The following is a 23326-nucleotide window of genomic DNA, read 5'->3' on the forward strand; positions in this document are numbered from 1 at the left end:
GGAAAGGGAGAGATAGAGGGAGGGAGGAAGAGCAAAAATAGGGATTGTTCCTGGTGCTTTTCTATGTTTTAAAATGATTTTTCTCTTGTGTGTGTTTTTCTTTTTTTTTTTTTTTTTTTTTGGGGAGATGACCTTTATTGAGCTTATCCACCTGGGTGGAAATAATGTCTGTACAAAAACCAAATGTTTGTTACTATAACTTCTGCATCACAATTAAAATCCAAAGTTTTTTTTAAAAACAGTCAACTCAATCAAAACCCACTACTTCAGAATCAATAGCTTCTTTGAAGCCACAGTTTAACACTTAAATATGGTTAAGACTTGAATGCAGAAATTTGGTTGGTTGGAAAGCTAATTAAACTTCCAACTTGCTCAGATAGAATTACAAAAAGGCAAAATTGTGTTTTTCACAGAGATACAGTCCACTGGAATCACCAACACTGGACAGTTGTTAGAGTATTTAGAGTCCTGAGATAACAAGGAATCCAGGCATCCTTTAGACAGTCTTCTGCTGTCCTTTCTTCCCGATCAGAGACTTGTGGATGTGCGGGATGACACCACCACCAGCAATGGTAGCCTTGATGAGAGAGTCCAATTCTTCATCTCCACGAATAGCCAGTTGCAAGTGACGTGGGGTGATGCGCTTTACCTTCAAGTCTTTTGATGCATTTCCCGCCAGCTCAAGTACCTCTGCGGTAAGGTACTCCAGGATGGCTGCGCTGTACACAGCGGCGGTCGCGCCCACACGTCCGTGGCTGGTCGTCCTGGATTTCAGGTGTCGGTGAATGCGGCCCACCGGGAACTGCAAGCCGGCTCTCTGCGAGCGGGAAACCGCCTTTGTCTTGGCCTTTCCGGAGTCCTTCCCAGCCTTACCGCCAGCCATTTCGAATTCTGCGGAAGCTCAACCAAGCAAGGCAGAGAAAAAAAAAGGCTGATGCGACCCCGCCCCCCCGCCCCCCCCCCCCCCCGCGAGACAACAACCACCGACTCCTCCGGCGCACCACGATTCAAACTCTTGTGTGTGTTTTTCAAATGTGTCCGTATGCTAGCACTCTGAAAAGTTCATGGAAATAGGATTTTAAAAAACCTTTTACGTTGTTGCAAAGAAATGTTGAAATCTGTCTTCAAAAGATTTATGTAAATGAAGTTATGTGGACACTGTGCATGAGTGTAAAAATTTCTTAGCCACAAAATAAAATTTTTTTAAAATTTTTTAAAAATTTCATCTTCCATGAATTTCCTGAAGAACCCCAGTCTGTATTCATACCTTTTCATTTTTAATGTGTGCTTGCTTTGGCTTTTCACAATTTACCTCTGCAAGGTGAGCTTGTCTCTGACCTGAGATTTCTTTGTGTGGGGGATCTGTGCGTGCCTTGAGCTCTGTCACCGCGAGCCCCTGATCTGTCTCCCTGCTCCAGCATCTGCTCTGCGGTTACCACTTAGCTCGTGCAGTTTTCTGACCAGAACACAAGCTCCTACTTTCTTTGCCTGAGGGTTTCTTCATCATCAGGTACACTTTTGTCTTTCCACACCTTGGGAAGTGGGTTGGAAAGGGTGGGCTTTTATTGACCGGAACAACCGGCAACTTCTTCAGTCGCGTCATCTGTGAATCTGTTGTGTGGCTGTTGATCAGGTCCCTTGCTAAGCACCATTGGTACTTTTGGGTGAATAAAGACAGGGAAGTGGCACTGCCATCTCAGAAAGGTGAAGCCCTGCTCAGCCAGGACTAGAAGCCATCCTACTGATGTTGCTTTTCATTAAGCTCACTCAGTGTTGCCATGGAGAAGGGGGAGGAGCCTGGAGAGGGCTCTTGGATGTGCTACCAGCTAGTGCAAGGAGTTGTCAACCTTCATCCCCACCCCTACCCCTTTGGCCTGGAAATGTTCATTGCAAAACCTAACCCTAAGCCACTAAATGTTAAAGAAGTCTCGGGGAGAATGTTCTAGGTCTTGGAGGGATAGGTGTTCAGAATCTCCTAAGAATTGCTTTTTTACATGCATGTGAGAAAAAGAAGTGCTCTTGGTACAGAATTGAAACTCTGACCTGCAAAGAGGAGCCCTTGGAAAGTTTAGAAACAAAATGAAGAAATGCAATGTAAGTTTGATATACAGATGAAAGAAGATGTGAACCCTTTAAAGGTTTTAGGGATTGGCTATTTTTGGTGACAAGGGTTCACTCAAAGATTAATGAGTCAAGATGGCTAGAAAGTTAACATTGCGGCTTCTCTACATTATTCAGTGCAGTTCACCAAATACTTTCCCAGGCCAGCTGACTCATGAGCCTGTTGGAAACACTTGGCCTTTATAAATGACAACATTGTGGCCAGTTTTGTAAATAAAATTTATGCTTGAATATGTAGACCATAGTCACATTAATTCTGTAAAGCCCTAAGAGGAGACATGGGATGGAGAACTGGTTTGTCCGTATCACAGCACTCTTAAAGGCCCATTTCTACAGGAAAGCTCCAATGTTTTTCCATTTCCTAAAAGCTTGGTATTCTCTGCCATTTAATTTACAATCATAGGAATGGTTCGGAAATTATTTTTATTTTTATATTTGCTTTAAAAATAAAGCTTCACTAAACTAACATCTCGGGTATTTTGTCCTGCTGCTTCTTATTAAGATTGTTTAGTCTTTGGTGGGTGATCTGAGATCAAAATTTAACTTTTTTGGAATGTCTCCTCTCATAAATCAAAATAATAAAAAAATGATTTGAATTTATCTGTAGTAGTTATCTACTTTAGAATTAAGTTACTCTGTTCTAACCATTTTTAGTTCATGATTTGGCATTTTAAAATGTAATAAAAGAAGAATTGTTTGCAAGAAATATTTGTAGGGCTGATAATTGGTGCTGTGGTTTGGATATCAATTAAGCTTTCTGCATCACACATTGAGTCTGGGTTTGTGTCCTGGCTCCGATTCAAATTCCAGCTTCCTGTCCCCATGCACTGAAAGGCAGCCGGTGATGGCTTAAGTTCTCGGGTCACTGCCATTCATCTGAGATGGTGAGATGCATGAGTTAGTTCCCAGCTTCTTGGCTTTGGTCTTGCCTACCTGGCTATGTGGCCATTTGCAAAGTGAACCAACAGATGAAAAACCTTTACATTTTTCTCTACCTTTCCAACAAGCCCAAGCAAATGAATAAAAGGCTTTGAAAAACTGTAAAAAAAAATTTTTGTGTGTGTTCATGTATTTCTCTTCATATCACCAAGTCAAACAGGAGAAAAATTCTCTAGCCCTAAGCCTACTGTTCTATGTGTACTGAAAGAGCCCTTCCAGATCTTTTCTTTTCTTTAAAGATTTATTTATTTTCATTGGAAAGTCAGATTTACAGAGAGAAGGAGATGCAGAGAGAAAGATCTTCCATCCACTGGTTCACTCCCCAAATGGCCACGACAGCTAGAGTTGAGCCGAGCTGAAGCCAGGAGCCAGGAGCTTCTTCCAGGTCTCACATGGGTGCAGTATCCCAAGGCTTTGAGCCACCTTCGACTGCTTTTCCAGGCCACAGACTGGGAGCTGGATGGGAAGTGGAGCAGTTGGGACATGAACCAGCGCCCATGTGAAATCCTGGTGCATGCAAGGCAGAGGATTTTATCCTCTGAGCCATCATATATTTCTGGAAATTATTAGTATTGGTTTGGTTAGTGGCCATGGACAATGAATAAGCAGAACAGAATAAAAATGGTTGAAATTAAAAGGAAATGAGCTAGTAACGGAGAATTGTGTTCTTGCAACACCACTTCCACATAGGAAGGCTATGTAGCAGTTTCCTTGGAGAAGGGTGCATGTTACTGTAGTTCAGCTATTGATGGAAACAACATATGGTTAGTTTTATGAGGACTTGGAGACAGATGGTGACCCAAAGGGTAATTATGCAGTGGGTATGATTCTTGAAACAAATCACAGGGATGGTGACATGGCCCTTTCTCATGAGTTAGACAATCTGGACTGTTTATTGTCACACCAGGTGAACGTGTGCTAAGTGAATGGGAAAAGGTGCCACTTGAGGAAAGTGTATTTGTAACATCATTTCATCTCCATATCCGTCTCAATCGCTAAAAGAAAATGGGATGAAGAACTGCCTTATTTTGGATGATTAACTTTTTGCATAGCTGAGGATTCCGCCATTAAGCATCAGCCATTTTTCTTTATTCATCCTGAATGAAGCTCTTTCTGAAGTCTTCCTTGCCCTCAGAAAACAGAGGGACTTATGCAGGTGTTTGGGACGTAGGCTCCACCTCCCAGCATTTGCATGTGGGCATTATTATACCAGCGTATCTAGATCTCCAATACCAGCATTATTCATGGTTCAGTTTCACCCATCTTCTCTCCTTTCTTGGCATTCCCTCTTCCTGCATTTTCTTCCCCACCCTTTTCAACTATCTGACCTATAAATTCAAACTTCATGAGGACAGGGCTCTTGGTCTGTCCTCTGTGATGTCCCCAGCCCCTGGGAGAGTACTGACACATGGCTGCATTTAATTAATTCTTTCACAGCACAGGCTATGCACTGCCTGGTTTGCAGACTGGTCAGATGCTCCTCTCACACACTGTTGCTGCAATTGCAATTGCAGTGCGAAGATCAGCATATTGTAATTGCCTTTCTTATCTGTCCCCTGCACTGCTCTATCACATTCCTGATAGCAAACATTTTGGATGCTTATTGTTATATCCACAATGCTTGTTAATACTTATTGGTACTTGTTTATTAACTGTATGAAGAAGCAAGTTCACCAAGGAAAATGATTGGTGTGCCCTGGATTTACTTCTTTGCAAAATGTCATAAAGGGGCCAAGTGTTTAGGTTAGGGATTAGGACACTTGCTGGTCCATATCAGAATACTTAGGTTTGAGTCCCATCTCTGGCTCTGCTGGTGTGGCTCCTGGGAGACAGACATTGCCGCTGAATGACAAGGCTCCTGCTTTCCGTGTGGAACATCTGGATTGAGTTCCCAGCTCCCTGATTTGGTAGTGGCCTATTCCTGATTTTTGCGAGCAGACGATGGCTTGTCTGCCTCTACATCCAAACGCATTTTAAGTGAATAATTGGGTTAGAAAAACAACCCTCTGAGGCAGGTGTTTGTGTGCCCATTTTACTGATGCTAAATGCAAAGAAGCAGCAGTGATTTAATCCAGTTTTGTCTTACTTCAAAGTTCATCCTGTACCGTCTCCATAGCTTATACCATTTTGCACACAAGAACCATTCTTAGTGTCAATTTTCCTAAACCTCACACACCATTATCCATGCATATTTTCACTTATCTGATTGAGAAACTGTACAATAAAATGCTACTGTAAGTTTAGCAGTGCTTTTTTCTTTTTTAAAAAAGATTTATTTATTTTTATTACAAAGTCAGATGAGAAGAAGATCTTCCGTCCAATGATTCACTCCCCATGTGAGTGCAACGGCCGGTGCTGTGCCAATCCGAAGCCAGGAGCCAGGAACTTCCTCCAGGTCTCCCACGCGGGTGCAGAGTCCCATGGCTTTGGGCCATCCTTGACTGCTTTCCCAGGCCACAAGCAGGGAGCTGGATGGGAAGTGGAGCTGCCGAGATTAGAACCAGCTACCATATGGGATCCTGGTGCATTTAAGGCAAGGACTTTAGCCACTAGGCCACGCCGCCGGGCCCGATTCATTTATTTTTAAAGTCAGAGTTACAGAAAGGTAGAGGGAAAGACTTGCATCTGCTAGTTCACAGCCCAGTTGACTACAGCAGCCAGCCCTGGGTCAGGCCAAAGCCAGGAGCAAGGAGCTTTGGTTGAGTCTGCAACATGGGTGACAGGGGCACTAGCACTTGAGCCACTTTCCAGTGTTTTCCCAGGTAGATTCCCGGGGAGCTGGGTGAGAACAGGATCAGCCAGGACACAAGCCAGTGCCCACATGGGATACCAGCATCACAGGCAGAAGCTTTACCTGGTATGCCACAACACTGGCCCCTTGGTAGTGCTTTTAATTGCCATTTGTGTTCATTGTACTAATATTACACATTTGAAAAGTAGCTGGCCCTATGTGTGGGAAACCTTCTTATCTTTTTTGGAAAGCCAGAATCAGGCCGGCTAGCACATGTCTACATGAGGGGACCTGGCAGGTGGGTTGTGAGTGAGCTGCAAGAACTCTTACTTCACAAATTAGTTACGTGACGTTTGGCTACAGATCTGAGAGGCAGTTTCTCAGGCCCTCTCTGGGTATATTTGATATTCATTGCTCACTGAGAAATGTGGCTCTGTTCTATTGGACGTGGAGTGTGGACATGTTGGCGGGGGGTGATATTGGAGGGTTTGAAGGAGTAGACATAGCTAAGTGAGAGAATGTTGACTTGACCAAGGATGTGGGTAACACCAAAGACTCAAGGGCAAAGTCGTCCTCCTGTGAATATTTCCTTGAGTCTTCGCCCTGTGTCTTTTTCTCCCTGGCTCCGAGCAGGTGCAGTCTTGTCCTTTACCCTGCCGTGCTGCCAAGGCTGAGATTGCAGTTACTCTCCTCTGTGTCCTAAAGCAGGGCAAGCTAGGGGCACAGATAGGATGCTGTTGTGATCGTATTGACTGCCACTTCATGAGACTTTTTGGATGATTCCATGCAGCAATACAAAGTTCTTTGTAAGTGGTCACATGTTCCTGTCTTCCTCAGTAGGTCTGCTGTTTTCTAATTTTTTTTTTTTTTTGCTTCATCCCACAGTAAGGAATCTATTTTATTTTTAAAAATTAATTATTTTTATTGGAAAGGCAAATTTACAGAGAGCAGGAGAGACAGAAAGATCTTCTGTCCACTGGTTCACTTCCCAAATGTCCGCAATGGCTGGTGCTGGGCCCATCCAAAGCCAGGAGCTTCTTCCTGGTTTCCCATGTGGGTCCTGGGTCTCAAGGCTTTGGGCTATTCTCTGCTGCTTTCCCAGGCCAGAAGCAGGGAAGTGCATAGCTAGACACGAACCAGTACCCATGTGGGATCCGGGTACTTGCAAGGGGAGGATTAGTCTGTTGGGCCCTGTAAGATCCCTGTAAGGAATCTATTTTAATGTCATGACTTGGTGTGATGGTGAGTACAAACACTTGAGTTCAAGGTTCCACCAGACTGTTTTCTTCCTTTCATGTCTATTAAAACAGACAGTACTGATTTTACCTGTTTAACTGGTTTTTACTCTCCCAGCATCCCCTATGGAGACTGCCCATGGTTTGGTTTAGTAAGTCCTTGGAAATTGCATTATGTTTCCTGCCTCTGCTGTGACCTCGATGGGCCAAGCTTGTTTCTAGAAACTCCTTTGTTCTTGGATGGATTTTTGGCCAGGTGCAATCAGGTGGGAGAGGCTTCATTGGATCAGAAATCATTGTTGGAGCGCCCCCAATTGCCACAATGGGCTGGAGACCCTGCAGGCAGCTCTGTTTTTGCTTGTGTGCCTCCTGGCGGGGGGGGGGGGGGGGGAGAGGGGACGGCTCCCTCTGAAAACAGTGCCTGCCTCTCCAGCACTTGGCCACGTGGGTGGTGGCACAAGCTGTTTCCGTGACAGTCAGCCACAGTACTTGCTTCTGCCTCTCCAGACCAAGACACATTTGTTGGCCTGGGGATGTGCTGTGTTGGGGTTGGATCTTCTTGGACCTCCTGTCCTGTGTGTAATGCCTCTGCCCTGGGCCAGGCTACCCCCTGTCCCAGAGACTGGCACCTCTGCTGGGGTCACGTTTTCCCCATTGTGCCTCTCGTCTCTGCAGCCCACCTGCTTCCCCGGAAGTGAACAAGCCTGCCGCCTGTGGTGTCCCAGCACCAATTTGTCACCCACTTCACTGGGCTGCGGCGCTCTGCCTCTCCTCTGTAAGGGATCTTTCTTTCCCAGGGCTGCTCCAGATGCGCTCCGGCCTGACACTGCCGGCACATGTTCTGGCTCTGGCCTTGGGCATTCTTCTCAAGGTTGTCTGCCTGCTTCTGCTTTGCCATTGCCTGTCTTTTTGGATGCAAAAGTCTTTTCATGAATGACTGGGTTCTCTTGCCCTACTCCCCCCACAGTCCAGGAGACTTGTTGAGGCTGCCTGAGGTTTTGCCAAGCCAAGTGAGAGCCGATTTCTGGCCACTTGCACAACAGCCATTCTGGGGCTGCGTGTGACTCAACACGTGCTTCTTGGGAGTGTCCCTCGCTGTGCCCCAACCCTAGAAAGCATACAACAGTCCAAGGGAGGGTTCTGAGGAGAGCCTTGTGTCTCTACAACCGGGGGGGGGTAGGGAACCTTCTCTCTCTCACTCTCTTCTCCTCTCCCCCTTTCCCTGAAACAGACCTAGCAGAAGCTGCTGCCTCGCTCACCTTACCTCACCTGTCCTGTGTGTTATGCCTGCATTCTCTGCTGCTGCTTATTGCAGAACTTTGCCTGTGTTTCCAGATGGCTCACCTGGCCTCCGGGCCAGGCATGCAATAGGTTGCATCCTGCGTTGTGCCTTGAGAGCCTCTGCTGTAATACGGGCTGCAGAGAATTGTGGGTCTTTGTGACAGAGCCATTTCACCTCAGCAGCCTCTGGTGATGGCTGAGAGGGCACTGTGCAGGTGAGGCAGGACAGGAAGGGAGCACAGGTGCCCAGGCTGACCAGCGGCAGTCTGATGGACTCAGCAGGGCTGTTGCTGGTGTGACTTCCTGACAGTCCCTGACATGATGTCCTTGGCTGCTTGGCTAAAGGCTTCAAAATGCCAGGCAGCTTTTTCCATCTGTACCGGGTGTCTTTAATGCCTGCTTTATAACAGACTGAATTTAATACAGCGCAATGGAATTAGATATGTATGAGTAATGTCAGCAGTGCCGGGGTCCTCAGTCACTCTTCTTTCAAGCCATTCAGTTTCAAGTGGATTAGGTGATTTTATGATTTTAGGATATACAGTGAAATTTCCCAGGAAGTGCATGTGTGAACTATTGTGGATCTGTTTCCTCCCCCTCCGCCATCGCTACCCTTCCACCATCACTACCTTCCCACTTCCCTTCACTCCTTTTCTCCAAGTAGAGATCTTCTATCCACTGGTTTATTTCCTAAATACTAGAGAGGACTGGGCTGAGGCCACGAACAGGGTGCCAGGAACTCAGACCAGATCTCCTATGCAGGTGGAAGAGTCCAATCACTTAAACCAACCCTGCCACCTTCCGTTTTAGGAAGCTGGAGTCAAGTCTACAGCAAGAAATGTAAGTCAAGGCCCTCCTCTGAGGGAGTCCATAGCAGCATCTTAACTGCCCTCTTCCCTTCTCAGCTCTGTAAGATTCCAGAAATGAGAGGGAAAGACACTTCAAAGTTCCTGTGGAAATCCATGAGAGCAGGAAACCTGATCCATAAGGGTATATATTGGTGAGATTCATAGGCTTTCAGGTGTTCCAATTAGATGTTCTGCAATGATGTGAAATATGCAGGCATACACAAATAGGTATTTCAAAATTTAACTAACACATGGAAATTGGATATGTCCGTTATTTTGCCAAAAAGAAAGTTTATGGCACAAGGGTGGAAAAAATTCTGAAGTGTCAAAAGCAAAAATGTCCTTTATCCACTCATGCAAGCCGTCCTCTTGTTCACAGCTGTCACAGAGGACATGATGAGCCACACTGTGCAGGACGCAAGGTTCATGGGAAGCAGGTTTGAAAGTGGCAGGTAGCCGGAAAGTGATTTATGTCCCATGAAAATCCATTCAGCCTTTGTAGCACTGCCAGGGCGTCTGACGCTTAAGGGAGCCATTGTCTTCACATTCAGGGTGAGGACAAAAAGCCTTCAGTGGTTGGAAGCGGCTGTTTGGGGTAGCCATAGCCTGTCTTCCTTTCCAGTAAGTGCAGGGACATGATTGTCTAGGGTATTTCAAAGAAAGTTTTTGTTGGTGTTTAGTTTGGTGACAGAAATTCTAGTGAAACCTTTAAGAGTAGGAACACAATTCATTTGGATGTCAAGACCCAAGCAAATGGCCGAGGTTAAATCAGATGCCTCATTAAAAAATGTGTGAAAGTTATTTACCCTCATTTGAATTTGGGGACAACAAATGAATGGCTATTGAGGCTAGGCGTGGGAAGCGGTACTTAGTATGGCATGAAAGAACTCTGAGTGGGATTAACTTAGATCACCTATTTTCAGTTTCTGATTACGCTGCATTGTTTGCTTTTTCATTCTTCTCAATTAACTTCCAGAATTGCATGTATTAATATGTTGCAGAACACTGACCAGGGAGCAGCTTTGTTTGGTTTCATAGTAGACCATTGTTGCTATTATTTATGTGAGTCTTGGGAAATAATGGTTTTTGCATAAGAAGAGATGATTATTCTTTTCAAATATGTTATTTATTATGGCAGGAATTCGATAAAAACTGTAGAATTTTCTCTATAAAATTAAGTACCTAAACTATATGTGTGTGTAATATATATATGTTCACTGTTTGTAAATTTGTGTATAATTTTTTTCATGTAAGTTGAAAATGTAAGAAGAAAGCAAAGATAACAGAAGAAAAACTAGTGAAGCTATAGTTCATTTCTCCAATATCTGTGATAATTATCCGCCAATTTTGTCCTACCAAACATTTTTTTCCCATACCTGCTTTGCACCGAGAAGTGCTTTATGTTCTAAACCTTAAGAAATCGCTTGGTTTAACATAGATGCTCTTACTGTTTCGACACACTCACCCTTGTGCATCAAGTAGTTCCTTGTAGTGGGGGTGTTCTGGGGTGCTATAGGATGCTCAGTGGTGTCCCTGACTTATTCCCACCTAATGCAAGTGGCACCCCCCATCCTGTGCCTCGATTATGACAATAATAATGTCTCCAGATACATCATATGTCCCTTGGGTTAAGCACACAGTTGTCCTTCTTTGGGAACCCCTGGTTTGGCGTGTTGCCTATTGCTGTAGTGACTGATTGGCATTCTGTGCCATGAGATTTGGTATTTCTAGTTATGGAAAAGCCATTTGAGAGAAGCCCTGAAGTGATTTTAACTGCAATCTCATATTCTTGACCAAATTTCTAGGAGACCAGAGGAGGATTAGTAACTGTGTCTGCCTGTGGTAATATACCAGCATCTTCATTGTTGTCACCAGTTAGTAAGCAAAATGGAGTCCTCCAACCTGCAAGTGGAATTTCAAACCTTTGGACACTCTGCTAAGTGCAAGCCCTGTGTCAAGGCACTGGAGATTGAACAATGAACAAAACAGAGAAGCTTATGTGTTCTTGGGCTGGGCTTTGGCAGTTGCACGAACTTGTTAGTTTGTTGGCTTTACTAATCTTTGCCTGGAATGTGCCCTCCCCTGGCTCAACTGGACGGTATTGCTGGAGTTTCAGAACCCAGCCATAGTACCATCATGCTCACTAGAATTACCACTCTTTTATGTCTTCTTTGCTTCTGGTATTTATGATTCCACTCCACCAGGGCCAGGTTTTACCAGAGTTGGTGTACCCAGCATCTGCAAGAGTGTCCAGGAGCATTGTAGGTAATTAATAAATATTTTTTTGAATGAAAGCTGTGGCCAACATGGAGACATTCTGACATCTGTATCCCTCATTGTTTTGAATATTTTCACCCCTTTGCTCATGTTCTTTTCTGTCAAGCCTACCTATTCCTAGCTTTTCCTACTGTTTTTAAGTTACTTGCTGTATTTTTAGAAGTGTCCCTGGCATGCTAATCCATTCCCTGTCCATGGTTATTATTGTTTTCTTCTTTAGTGTTTCACTGTCATTTGTTCAATAAATACCAAGTACCTGTCACTTGCCTAGAGGTGTCCCAGGTTCTGACGATGGGATGATGGGATAAGACTTGGTCCTTGGTCTCAGAGGAAGGCCCAATCTGACTGGCAGAGCATTCTGTTCATGTCTGCTGCAGGGTTGATTAGTTATCCTCCATGTAGTGATGTGGGATTCCGGGTCCCTACCTGACAAGGCTTGCCTTGGAAATATTTGCAACTAAAGATTCTCCATGCTTGAGGCCACCCAGCCCAAAATAGCTCCCACCTCCTGAAATTGACCTCCTCGTCCCTCTTTATAAAGTCTCAGTCACCTACATTAAAAGTTTGTGGATAATGAAATTTAAACATGGGTTTATTTTGGAACAGTTTTGCAATCCGTGTATCATTTTCTCATAATATGCATTTTCCATCAACCTTTTCAAGATCTTCAATAAGCACATATTTCAAAACTTTTTTTTAAAGATTTATTCATTTTATTACAGCCAGATATACACAGAGGAGGAGAGACAGAGAGGAAGATCTCCCGTCCGATGATTCACTCCCCAAGTGAGCCACAACGGGCCGATGCGCGCCGATCCAAAGCTGGGAACCTGGAACCTCTTCCAGGTCTCCCACGCGGGTGCAGGGTCCCAATGCATTGGGCCGTCCTCAACTGCTTTCCCAGGCCACAAGCAGGGAGCTGGATGGGAAGTGGAGCTGCCGGGATAAGAACCAGCGCCCATATGGGATCCCGGGGCATTCAAGGCGAGGACTTTAGCCGCTAGGCCACGACGTCGGGCCCTCAAAACTTTTTTAAGCAAGTTTTTTTAAAGACTTATTTGTTTGAAAGGTAGAGTGACAGGGAAAGAGATTTCCCAGGTACTGGTTCAAATGGCCAGGGCTGGGCCAGACTGAAGCCAGTAGCCAGGAACTTCATCCAGGTGACCCAAATAGGTGACAGAGGCCCTCGTAATTGGGCCATCCTCTGTTGCTTTCCCAGAGACATTAGCAGGAAAGTTAGTTGGTCAAAAGTAGCTGGGATTAGAGCCAGCAATCATATGGAATGCTAGCATTGCAGGCAGTTGCTTTAACTGCTCTGCTGCAACACCAGCCCCATAACATGAGGTTTTAAACTTACTTTCAGTTCCATTTTCTCTTAACTGGGAAATACCCTTGTATAAGGTTAGCTTATCACTCTCTATCCCACTCCATAGACTAAATAGAAGTGTCATGAGAAAACAAGGGTTGCTTTGTTCACTGTTGTCTATGCAGAGCCTAGAACACTGCCTGGCATTTGTCTTCAGGGCATGCAGATGTGTTCAAGGCGCAGCTTTTGTCACTTGTGTTTCAGTGGCTAATGGTTGAGCAGAGGCTTGTGCTGGACAAGCCCTGAAGGTCAAGGCTGAGCAGGGCAGAGCCCTGCCCTGTGGGAGCACCTAGTCTCTTTACTATCTCCTTTCACAGGGTTCCTTTCCTGCCATATTTGTGCAGTGAGACAAGTCATTACCAGAACACTCAGAAAATCTCTGTGTGGTAAATGTATTACTCAATTTTAGGAAACCACAGCCATCTAAAATGAAATATTTCGCTAATTATGGGAGAAGCTCAAGGGATGAAAGTCTACCCTGTTTTGCTTTAGCTTTGAAAAAGTATGCTTCTAAGCAGCTCGCTCTCTTTGGTGCTGATGGTAACAGCAGAAAGGGGGCGGGGGAGAATTGAAAAAGCCTTTTGTGGCCAAATGGGAGTTAACAGCTTGTCTCGTTATCTGGATTCAAACACATAGCCCTTCAGTTGCATTCCAATTCAAGCTAATTAAGATGTAGAATCTATTTGAAGACAAATGGAATAGAGCCTGCTAAGAAAAATCGCTTTTGCTACCTTAGGATGTTGTGGGCAGAAAGTGGAAAAACTTAATTTTCAGGGAAGGCCTGTTTGGAGATTCGGAGGAAGGGGCTGGTGATACGCTGTTGGAAACTCCTCAGGGACATGGTGGCACGGGAGGGGGACGTGGCAGAACAGCTCCATCCAGGACACACTGCTGCAGCCGCCCATGGCTCCTTTGTGGCTTGTGCCGGTTGGCTCACTCAAGATTCTCCTTGGTACCGAGTGTCAAAATGGAACCTTAATTTCAAGAATGTCTGAATGTTCGGGTTCTGTCTCTGGGGATGGGGGCTAAGAACATGTGGCTGTGCCTTCGTGGCTTCAGTTTTTTAAAAGTGCAGGAGAGCTTTTGGAACTTATCTATCATGTTGTGAAGTATTTGTGACTGAGGGTCATTAAAGTAATTCAGGCAAAATCAGTATTTAATAACAGTTAAAAAAAAGAAGATCCCTTTAAAATTATGTTCAAGAAAATGGAGTGCGTGTGTAATATTTTAGCATATGGGAAGGTCTGAACCTTCTTGTGAATTCCCACATATTATCAGATTTTTACTCATATTTACAAGTTTTGCTTCCTTTTTGCATAAGGACAGAGATAAATAAGGGTGGGCATCAGGATGCCCTTCCCGAAACAGCATGACCTCTTTGGACTCGCGGTGTTACTGTCACTCATTTTAAAGAGCGTGTCATCGCTAGCCACTTATGTGGTGTTTGATGTTATTCTTCATGATTTCCAAATTTAGAAGATTGGAAAAGGAGATATTAACCTAATGGAGATTCTATCAAAACTTTTTTTTTCCTGTAGCAAACACAGGCGGGCCCTTGTCTTTCCTAATGCTGTTTGAGTTCTTGAAGGACTGCATCCGAGCCGAGTTTTAAGGCTCAGATTCAGGGAAGGAAGGGAGCATTCAAGCCAGAAAGAGAATAGGCTTAAGGCAGGCGGCACTCGCTAGGTTTCTGCTCCGGCAGCCTGATGGGAGTGACTGCTTCTGGCTTGTTCTGTGTCTGGGTGACGTCAGTAGGGATATTTGTGGGCTCTGTGCCTTGGAGTGCTGAGAGATTACATGAGAAGCCTGGCACAGGTTATGACTGCTGCTAAAAAGAAGGAATTCATGTTTTTGATTTGTTGTCTAAATGCCTGGCTGACAAAGCTTGCTGCCTCCTGGGCTGATCTCAGTCAGTTCAGCTTACCTTCATGGGCTGCAGGCAACAGTACCCTGCTCCAAAGCTCACCCTGGTGGGAACAGGTGACCATGCATGAGGAAGGAAGCTTAAGGTAAGCTGGAAACTGGTGGCAGTGGAGTGTTAGAATCCATGGCTGTCTCCTGGAGAAGTGACGGCATGGGCACCCAGTGTCAGCACCTCCTTGCCACCCTGCGTATGTGAATCAAGAACCTCAGGAGCAGCCCGTTATGTTCTTGGAATTGCATCTGTGAGCAATCTGTTCTTTTTCTGTTAATAGAAAAAATTAATTATAAAAAAAATCAGGGCCCGGCATCGTGGCCTAGTGGCTAAAGTTGTCCGCTTGAACGCCCCGGGATCCCTTATGGGCACCGGTTCTAATCCTGGCAGCTCCACTTCCCATCCAGCTCCCTGTTTGTGGCCTGGGAAAAGCAGTTGAGGATGGCCCAAGGCTTTGGGACCCTGCACCCATGTGGGAGACCCGGAAGAGGTTCCTGGTTCCTGGCTTCAGATTGTCACAGCACCAGCCATTGAACTCACTTGGGGAGTGAATCATCGGATGGGAGATCTTCCTCTCTATCTCTCTATCTCTCCTCCTCTGTGTATCTGACTTTGTAATAAAAATAAATAAATCTTTTTTTTTTTGGTGCACCGTTCCTGGAGGTACTGCAATACCAGGTCAATGCGTGGAGTGGACAGAGCAAGCTCCTATTCCAACTCCAGGCTCCAAAAATCCATTTAATATATTGTCCTCGGATAGAGGACATATCAGATATTAAACTGATAAGAACAGATACTACACTTGTTCTTAGCCAAAAGGCCGAGAAGTGATATAAATAAACCTTAAAAAAAAAAAAAAATCAGCCCTGGGCTAGGGAGGAAATCTCTGTGGTTCCACTGTTTAGAGATTCATAGTACTTCATAGTTTTCGCAAATGCGAGAAAACTTTAGGAGCCTACTCGCTGTGTTATGGAGCATTTCCAGCTGGGGGTTAGTAAAATCAGCATCGAATGATAATTTAACAAGGATACTTTTTAAAAAGTATTCGAGAAAATAGTGTGTATGTTCTATTTTGCCATGTATATAGGCTTGTGCTAGCCATTGCCTCACTTCTGAATGACTTTTAAGACTTCCTGCTCCAGTGCCCAGCACAGTAGCCTAGCAGCTAAAGGCGTCACGTTGCATGAACAAGGATCTCATATGGGCACCGATTCTAATCCCAGTGGCCCCGCTTTACATCCAGCTTCCTGCTTGTGACCTGGGAAGGCAGTTCCCAAAGCCTTGAGACCCTGCACCAGCGTGGGACACCCACAAGAGGCTCCTGGCTTTGGATTGGTGCACTTTCAGCCATTGTGGCCACTTGGGAAGTAAATCAGTGGGTGGAAGATCTAAAATTTAAAATGAAAGAAAACAAAGCTCCTGCTCCATTATTTCAGTTTTGGATTTAGTCTGGATTCCAATTCTGTTAGCCAGGAGATGGAGACCCAGGGTCCAGGGATTTTGATGACTATAGTTTCCAAACAAGTAAGCATTTTGATACTTCACTTTTGTTTTGATGCTTTCTCATTTTCTCGCCTTATAGTCCAGTAACAATTGAATATTTAAACTTTTCAGTAACCTGTAAAAGATTATAGTATATACTAGCATAGAATTTTAGAGAACAGCCTAGTTTTATTTTTAGGTTTGTTATACTCAGTTCTCTGAGACAAATATAATTTTTATTTTTGTGAGCTTTCTCTCAGACTCCTGTGTTTTGAAGCAAGCATTTGAGTGATGAGTACAATAGCCAAAACTCCAAAAAGAGAGAGAGAAACTGTGTATTTTTCATGCTTGTTTAAAAGAGAGAACTAAAAAGACAAAGAGAGCTGTTAACCACCTATTTACACCCTAAATGCCTGCAGTGACTTGGGCTGGGTCAAGACCAGAGTCAAGAGCTCAATCCAGGTCTTCCATATGTGGCATCGCTGTTGTGGCTTAGCACACTAAGCTGCAGCCTGTAGCACTGGCAGCCCTTATCAGAGCTACAGTTCAAGTCCCAGCTACTCCACTTCCAGTCCAACTCTACTAATATTTCTGAGAAGGCAGCAAATGATAGCTTAACTGCATGGGCCTGGCAACCCATGTGGGAGACCAGAATGGGATTTGAGGCTCTTGGCTTCATCCTGGCCCAGCCTGAATATTTTTTTTTTTTAAGATTTATTATTATTGGAAAGCCGGATATACAGAGGAGAAGAGACAGAGAGGAAGATCTTCCATCCGATGATTCACTCCCCAAGTGAACCGCAATGGCTGGTGCTGTGCCATTCTGAAGCCAGGAACCTGGAACCTTTTCCGGGTCTTCCACGCGGGTGCAGTGTCCCAATGCATTGGGCCGTCCTCAACTGCTTTTCCCAGGCCACAAGCAGGGAGCTGGATGGGAAGTGGAGCTTCCGGGATTAGAACCGGTGCCCATATGGGATCCCGAGGCATTCAAGGCGAGGACTTTAGCCGCTAGGCCACGATGCCGGGCCCCAGGCTGAATATTGTAAGAATTTGAGGCATATTCCTATAGTAAAGGAAATCTCTTTCTGTCTCTCCCTCTTTTTTTTTTCTGTCACTCTACCTTTTCAAATAAATAATAAATCTTTAAGAAGATTCAATTTAGAAAAGATATATTAAGATATTTTTAAAGATTTTTAAAATGTTTATTTGAAAGACAAAGCTACAGAGAGAAAGAGCTCCTCCATTTCCCGATTCACTCCCCACACAGCTGGGCCAGGTGAAGCCAGGGGCCAGCAACTTCTTCTGAGTCTCCCATGTGGATTTTGGGGCCCAAGCACTTGGACCATCCTTCTCTACCCAGGCCATTAACAGCTAGCTGAATCAGAAGTAGAACAGCCCAGACTCAGAGTAGTACCCATATGAGTTGGCAGCATCTCAGTCAGATGTTTAGTGTACTGTGCCATGGCGTCAACCCCAGTTATGAATACATTTAAGTATAAAAACATAAAAATTTTAGCTTTGTGACCAGCATTGTGGCATAGCAGATTAAATGACTACCTGTGAGATGCCGTCAGCCCATGAGAGCCCTGAATTGAACTCAGATTCTCTGCTTCTGATCCAGCTCCCTGCTAATGTGCCTGGGTAAGCAGTGGAAGATGGCCCAGGTGCTTGGGCCCTACATCTACATGAGAGACGTGGAGGGAGTTCTTGGCATTTGGCTTTGGCTTGACCCAGCCTGGGCCATGGCAGCCATTTGGTGAATGAAGCAGTAGATGGAAGATCTTCCCCGCCCTTATTTACTCTCAAATAACTAAATAAAAATCTTTAAAATTTGATTTCATCTTCAGCATGTACCACTTGTTGGCCCCACCGCCTGTGCTGATGCAGGCCTCAGAAGAGCAGGGTCGCATCAAGCCTAGTGTGCTGGAGACCCTAGCGAGGCCAGAAGTCACAGCTGTGGTCGGGGCGTGAGGTGGGGAAATGTTCTGACCATGAGCATTGCTTCCTCCCAAGTGAACACGCTGCTTATAAGCACTATCCCAGCCACCTTCCTGACAGTAGGCTTAGATAGAAGAGAACCAACATGAGATGGATCTGCTGCATGGGTCCGTGACCTCGTTCATGGCAGTGAGTACTGTAGCTTCCATGGTGCTGGGAAAATGCATAGCCCTGCACTGTTCTGGGTGCCACGGCCAAGGGGGGCAGCAGGGAGTGGGCTGGCCTGGAGGTTTGTCTGTTTTCCTCCCTTCTTCCCTTGCTTCCTTCCTCTCTTCCTCCTTCCATTCATTCTAAAGACTTGTGTATTCATTATTTGGAAGGGGGTGAAGGAGGAAAGTCCTTCTGTATGCTGTTTAACTCTCAAAATGACTATGATCACACGTGTACAGGGGCCAAAGCTCTTCGGGTCATTTCTGCCACCTTCTCTGGCACAATAACAGGGTCAGAAGTGGAGCAGCCAGGACATGAACTTGTGCCTAAATGACATACTGACTTCACAGATGGCAGCTTTACTTGCTATGCCTTAGTGCTGGCCTTTGGACAGCTATTCTTGTTCTTCCTCCCTCTTCTTTCCAAATACCCTTTGGAAGGAAGTCATAGCAAGAGGAATGAAGAATTTTGCCCTCCTTTCCACTGAGGGCAAAGTATCTACATAAATGACTTGAAATTCTCAGTTGTATTTTTAAATGTGTGATGGTTAAAACTGCTTAGCCGGGTGAATGATTACTGGTGTATTCATTGTGGTTACTTACAAATTTGGTCTGATGGGCATTTTATTCTAACTAAGGGGAATAGAGAGCTTGCCCAGTTGCCACTGCCCAGCCTGGGGCAGAGCCTGTGGAATTCATCATCCCTGCAAGGGCTTGTTCTTAGTCACACAACAGGGGGCCACATGCTGTCCTCTTCCTGGGGGAAGATTTAATACTCTGTGTGTGTTTTCCTCTGCCTCGCTGGGGTTAGTAGCACTTTGAAGACCTGATCTGTTTGGACTGTGTTACTTCAGAGAGTGTGCTCTGCTTGAAAACATATTAATCTGATCAGATGTACTATTTTAATATCCTGGTGTATTTTGAAGACTTTACCCTCAAAGATGAGCTTTCATGTCTGTTCATTGGCTTTGACTTGAACTCACTCCCCAAAGAGTAGGTAATTAAAGATTTTCTGTGTAGTTATTTTAAAAAATCACTTCAAATTTAACATGGTGCACGTGATAATACAGTATGATTATAAGTATAATTTTGCTTTTTTGAGTTTTTTTTAAATAAAAGATTTATTAATTTGGAAGGCAAAATTTAATAGAAATAGCAGAAAGAGGGAGAGAGAAAGAGAGGCCTAGGGAGTGGAGAGAGAGAGAGAGAAAGAGAGTGAGAAATATTTTCTATCCACTGGTTCACTACCCCATTGATCTCAGTGCCTAAGGCTGGACCAGAATAAAGCTAGCAGCCTGGAACTTCATCCACGGCCCCCATTTAGGCAACAGGGGGCCTGATCACTTCTGCTGCCTTTCCAGGCAGATTAACAGGGAGCCCGATCAGAAATGGAGCAAGTGGGCCTCTGACTCTCCTGTCATCATCACATATGGTGACTTATGCTGTCCACCTACACTGGCCCCTTAACAAAAATACTATTTAAAATTTTTGCTTACTTTTTGATGAGTATAACCTTAGTACTGGAAGTTTTGTTTCAGAATACAATAGTAAGTTAGATATTCACTCCCCCCCCCCCCCCCGCCATTTTAGTAAAGAATGCTTATACATTGGACTTTGGAAGACTTCCAATGGTTCTCACACACTCCACCAGCACAGCAATCCCAATGCTAAAAGTGGATAGAAATAGCTTCTCCAGTTCAAGTTTTTCTCTTTGTCAATTTGCATGAAGCCTTTGGCTTCTGTCCACCACATGCACACTGGTGAGTGTCAATGAAGACAAGTGCATATGTAGCTAAAGAATGCTAACAGAAAGATTCTGAGATGGCCTGTGAGTCCGATAGCTATTATTTTGTTGACAGCACATGAATTTAGGTTGTGCTTTTACATGACATTCATACGCTGTCATTTCTGCAGGAAACATTATTCTGGGTCATAAGGAAAAGCAAAATATTGCAGTGTTTCATGTTTTTCTCAATGGGCAGCTCGGCTTTCAGGCATTTCATCATTTGAGCAAGTTTGAAACCCAGTGCGTGGATGGATAAGATGCAATTAGGGAGCTCTGAGAGCTTCCTGAGACAGGAAGGCACAGGTCATTCCAAAGCTATGGGATAATCATGTGTGTCCTACTGCAGCAAGGATGGAATTGACTTTCCTGCCCACAAATTTGGCATAAAATTTCACTGTATCTCAGGCCAAGACTCTGTGCAGGGTTCTGAGATCCGCAGTGGGTTGGAGTGTAGATGGAGATACTGAAGCTGAGAAGCCAGGCCTGCCACGGTGTGCACGTGAGTGTGTGTGTGAATGCATGCAAGTGTGAGGACACATGCCTGGGCTGCTTTTCTACTCTCCGTAGGGAAATGAAACAAATGAATTAATAGCACCGGTCTTTCTGATAGCCAACTAACTATGATAGAGCATTTCTGTTTTCAAGTATCAATCACATTACTGATGAGTTACCTTACTATGTCGTCATCATCCCTGTGGGTTGTATGTTATCTCAGTTCAAAGTGATTTTCACTTTCTAGCAGCTTACTTATTTTTACCTCTTGGTTAGTGTAATGCATGAAAAAGAAGTTTGGGATAAGAGGTATCACTTATGCAGTGATTGAGTGCCTGCTGAAGTACAAGGTGCTGAGCTGAGGACCCACAGGTGGCTAAGATGATCATTGTCTGTTCCCCTGAAGCACACAACCATCACTGGAAGACGGTGATCTCAGGCAGGGGGAAGGGATCACAAAGGACGACGATGCTAGCAGAGATGGAAACAAAAGACTTCTGAGGAATCATGTGAAATAAGCCCTGAGAGATGAAAGCAACTCATCCCTATGAAGGAAAGAAGGAAAATAGTCCATTAGTAGGGGAGATGGAGAAGGAAAGTGCTCGATTGTGGGCAAGGACTAGAGTGGGGGAGATGGAAAAGAAAAGTGCTCCATGTGGGTGACTGGACACTGGTGTGAGAACCTGGAGAGGTGGTAGGCTTGGGGTAGCCTAGAGCCCTTAGGCATTGTGGAGTGTGTGGTGGCTTTTCACAGACTGGATGTGCTGTGTACCCAGTGCCTGCACTGCAAAACTGAGCACCTCCAAGGGTCATTGGACCCTGCTAGAAGCTACAGTCCCTTCCAGTGATGGGTCTGTGTGCATCTCATTCTTGCTGTATGGAAACTTCTGGAACTCTTAAGAGTCTGAGGCCCAACCCTTCCAGCAATAGTGCACATGGTCTTTTTCTGTGGGATTTCATAATAATGCCATTTGCTTGATAAATAAACACCTCTTTGTTTTCTAAATGTGTTTGATTTGTTTTCTCTTCACTAACAGGCAAGAATTGTCCCTCCCAAAGGTGATTTTCTCCTACTATTTGTGGCTCTGATTTTTAGGTCTAAGTTGAAAGTTGTGTTTTCATCCAAAATTTATGCGTGTTTTAACAAGAGTTTGTATTTTCTAGGGTAATGAACTATGTGAAGGTTTGTTGTCTCATTATATTTACATCCTTATGTAAAAAGCCTGCAGGGGCATCTAACCAAATTTAAACTAGAAATAAATTAAAGATAATATAGTAATTTCAAATAGCTTTGTGTTCAAGCCGAGATTTTTAAAGTTATTATTCCATGGTGAATTTTTATGATGATTATTGTGTACAATGGCATTTACAGATGTGTGGCAATGAAATGAATATGATTAGCATGTTAGATTATGGTTTTGCAATATGAAATTAGAACTTTTTAATAAGCTTTTTCCATAATGGTTCATGCTGTGAATATAAAGCGTGAACTTCACTAAATCATAATGGGCTCTTGCAGTCAGTAGGCTAGTCTTTCCAATCAAGGCGGGTTTCAAACTTTTCTGAAAAGTTAAAAGCTGGTTATAGAACCAAATGTGTTATATCCTTTTGGGGAGTTGGGACAAGGTATTTCTTTTTATAATGCAGGCAGATTACTTATCAAAGAAGAGAGCACAAAGTGGAATTGGAGTTACATTCTGAGAAACGTGTTGATTTGCAAGGTCTTGTTGAACATGAACACATCACACAGCGTGCTTTTGACATTTTCCGTGGGGGACTTCTGAAGCGGTAACTGAATTCTGCAGGGTGGTTTGGTGTGGTCTGCCCAGGTAGGATTTTATAACTTTCTGATCTGACCAAGAAAGTGTTTAGGGAACATTTCTGAATACACGTATAGAAAAACCCAGAAGATTTTTTCAGTGAGAGTGTATAAACATTTTTTTATGCAGTGAATACATTCTTATCGAAGGAGAAATAAATTATTTTCCATTTGGTGTCATTTTTTCTTAGGAAAAAACAATGTTTTTCAGTTTGCCAACCTCTTTTATCTTGACTTTTTAATTTTCATTGATTAGAAAGAGAAATAGGAGACAAAGATAGACAAAGAGGGGTCACCCATCTGTAGGTTCACCTGCCAAACGCTTTCAGTAACTAGGGGCTAGGGCTGAAAACAGGAGCCCAGAACTCAATCTCCCATGATTACATCAGACATCACCTGCCACCTTGTAGACAATACAACAGCAGGAAACTAGAGCTGAAAGGAGCTGGGCCTTGACTCTAAACATTCTGATATGACATACATGTGCGTCTCTCCTGCTGTGCCAAATACCTGTGTCTAAAAGACAGTTTTACGCATTTATTTATATGGAGAGGCCAAGAGAGAGCAGGTGCCCCGTTGCCATCCTCTGGTTAGCTCCTCCAGTGCCAGCAATAGCCAGGTCTGGGTTACACTGAAGTCAGAAGCGTGGAAGCAGATCTTCTGTGCAGAACAGGAGCTAATCGCTGGAGCCGTCAGCTGCTGCCTCTCAGAGCTGCGTGGTGGGGAAGCCGCAGTAAGGCTCAGGGCCCAGACGTGAACCCCGGAAGCTGCAGTAAGGCTCAGGACCCAGACGTGAACCCCAGAAGCTACAGTAAGGCTCAGGGCTCAGACGTGAACCCCGGAAGCTGCAGCAAGGCTCAGGGCTCAGACGTGAACCCCAGAAGCTG

General features: G+C 44.5%; 2 protein-coding genes and 1 non-coding gene across 4 annotated transcripts in view; 1 reads left to right on the forward strand and 2 right to left on the reverse strand.

Annotated features, from left to right (window-relative positions):
* TSPAN5 (tetraspanin 5) overlaps positions 1 to 23326 on the forward strand; it is a 358999-nt gene that overhangs the window by 264026 nt on the left and 71647 nt on the right. The gene's annotated exons all lie outside the window — the stretch shown is intronic.
* LOC131480819 (histone H2A.Z) lies at positions 266 to 961 on the reverse strand. Its single transcript, XM_058667031.1, has one exon. It carries the CDS (start codon positions 881 to 883, stop codon positions 497 to 499), a length of 387 nt encoding a protein of 128 aa, XP_058523014.1. The 5' UTR covers positions 884 to 961; the 3' UTR covers positions 266 to 496.
* On the reverse strand, positions 15355 to 15545 carry LOC131480890 (U2 spliceosomal RNA). The gene has a single exon (XR_009245876.1). It is a non-coding gene; the product is annotated as a U2 spliceosomal RNA (small nuclear RNA).

The sequence above is a fragment of the Ochotona princeps genome, chromosome 7 (assembly GCF_030435755.1).
Source record: "Ochotona princeps isolate mOchPri1 chromosome 7, mOchPri1.hap1, whole genome shotgun sequence".
NCBI classification, from domain to species: Eukaryota; Metazoa; Chordata; class Mammalia; order Lagomorpha; family Ochotonidae; genus Ochotona; species Ochotona princeps.

Coding starts and splice junctions, on each gene's coding strand:
- LOC131480819 (XM_058667031.1), bottom strand. CDS start 883: ATGGCTGGCGGTAAGGCTGGGAAGGACTCCGGAAAGGCCAAGACAAAG.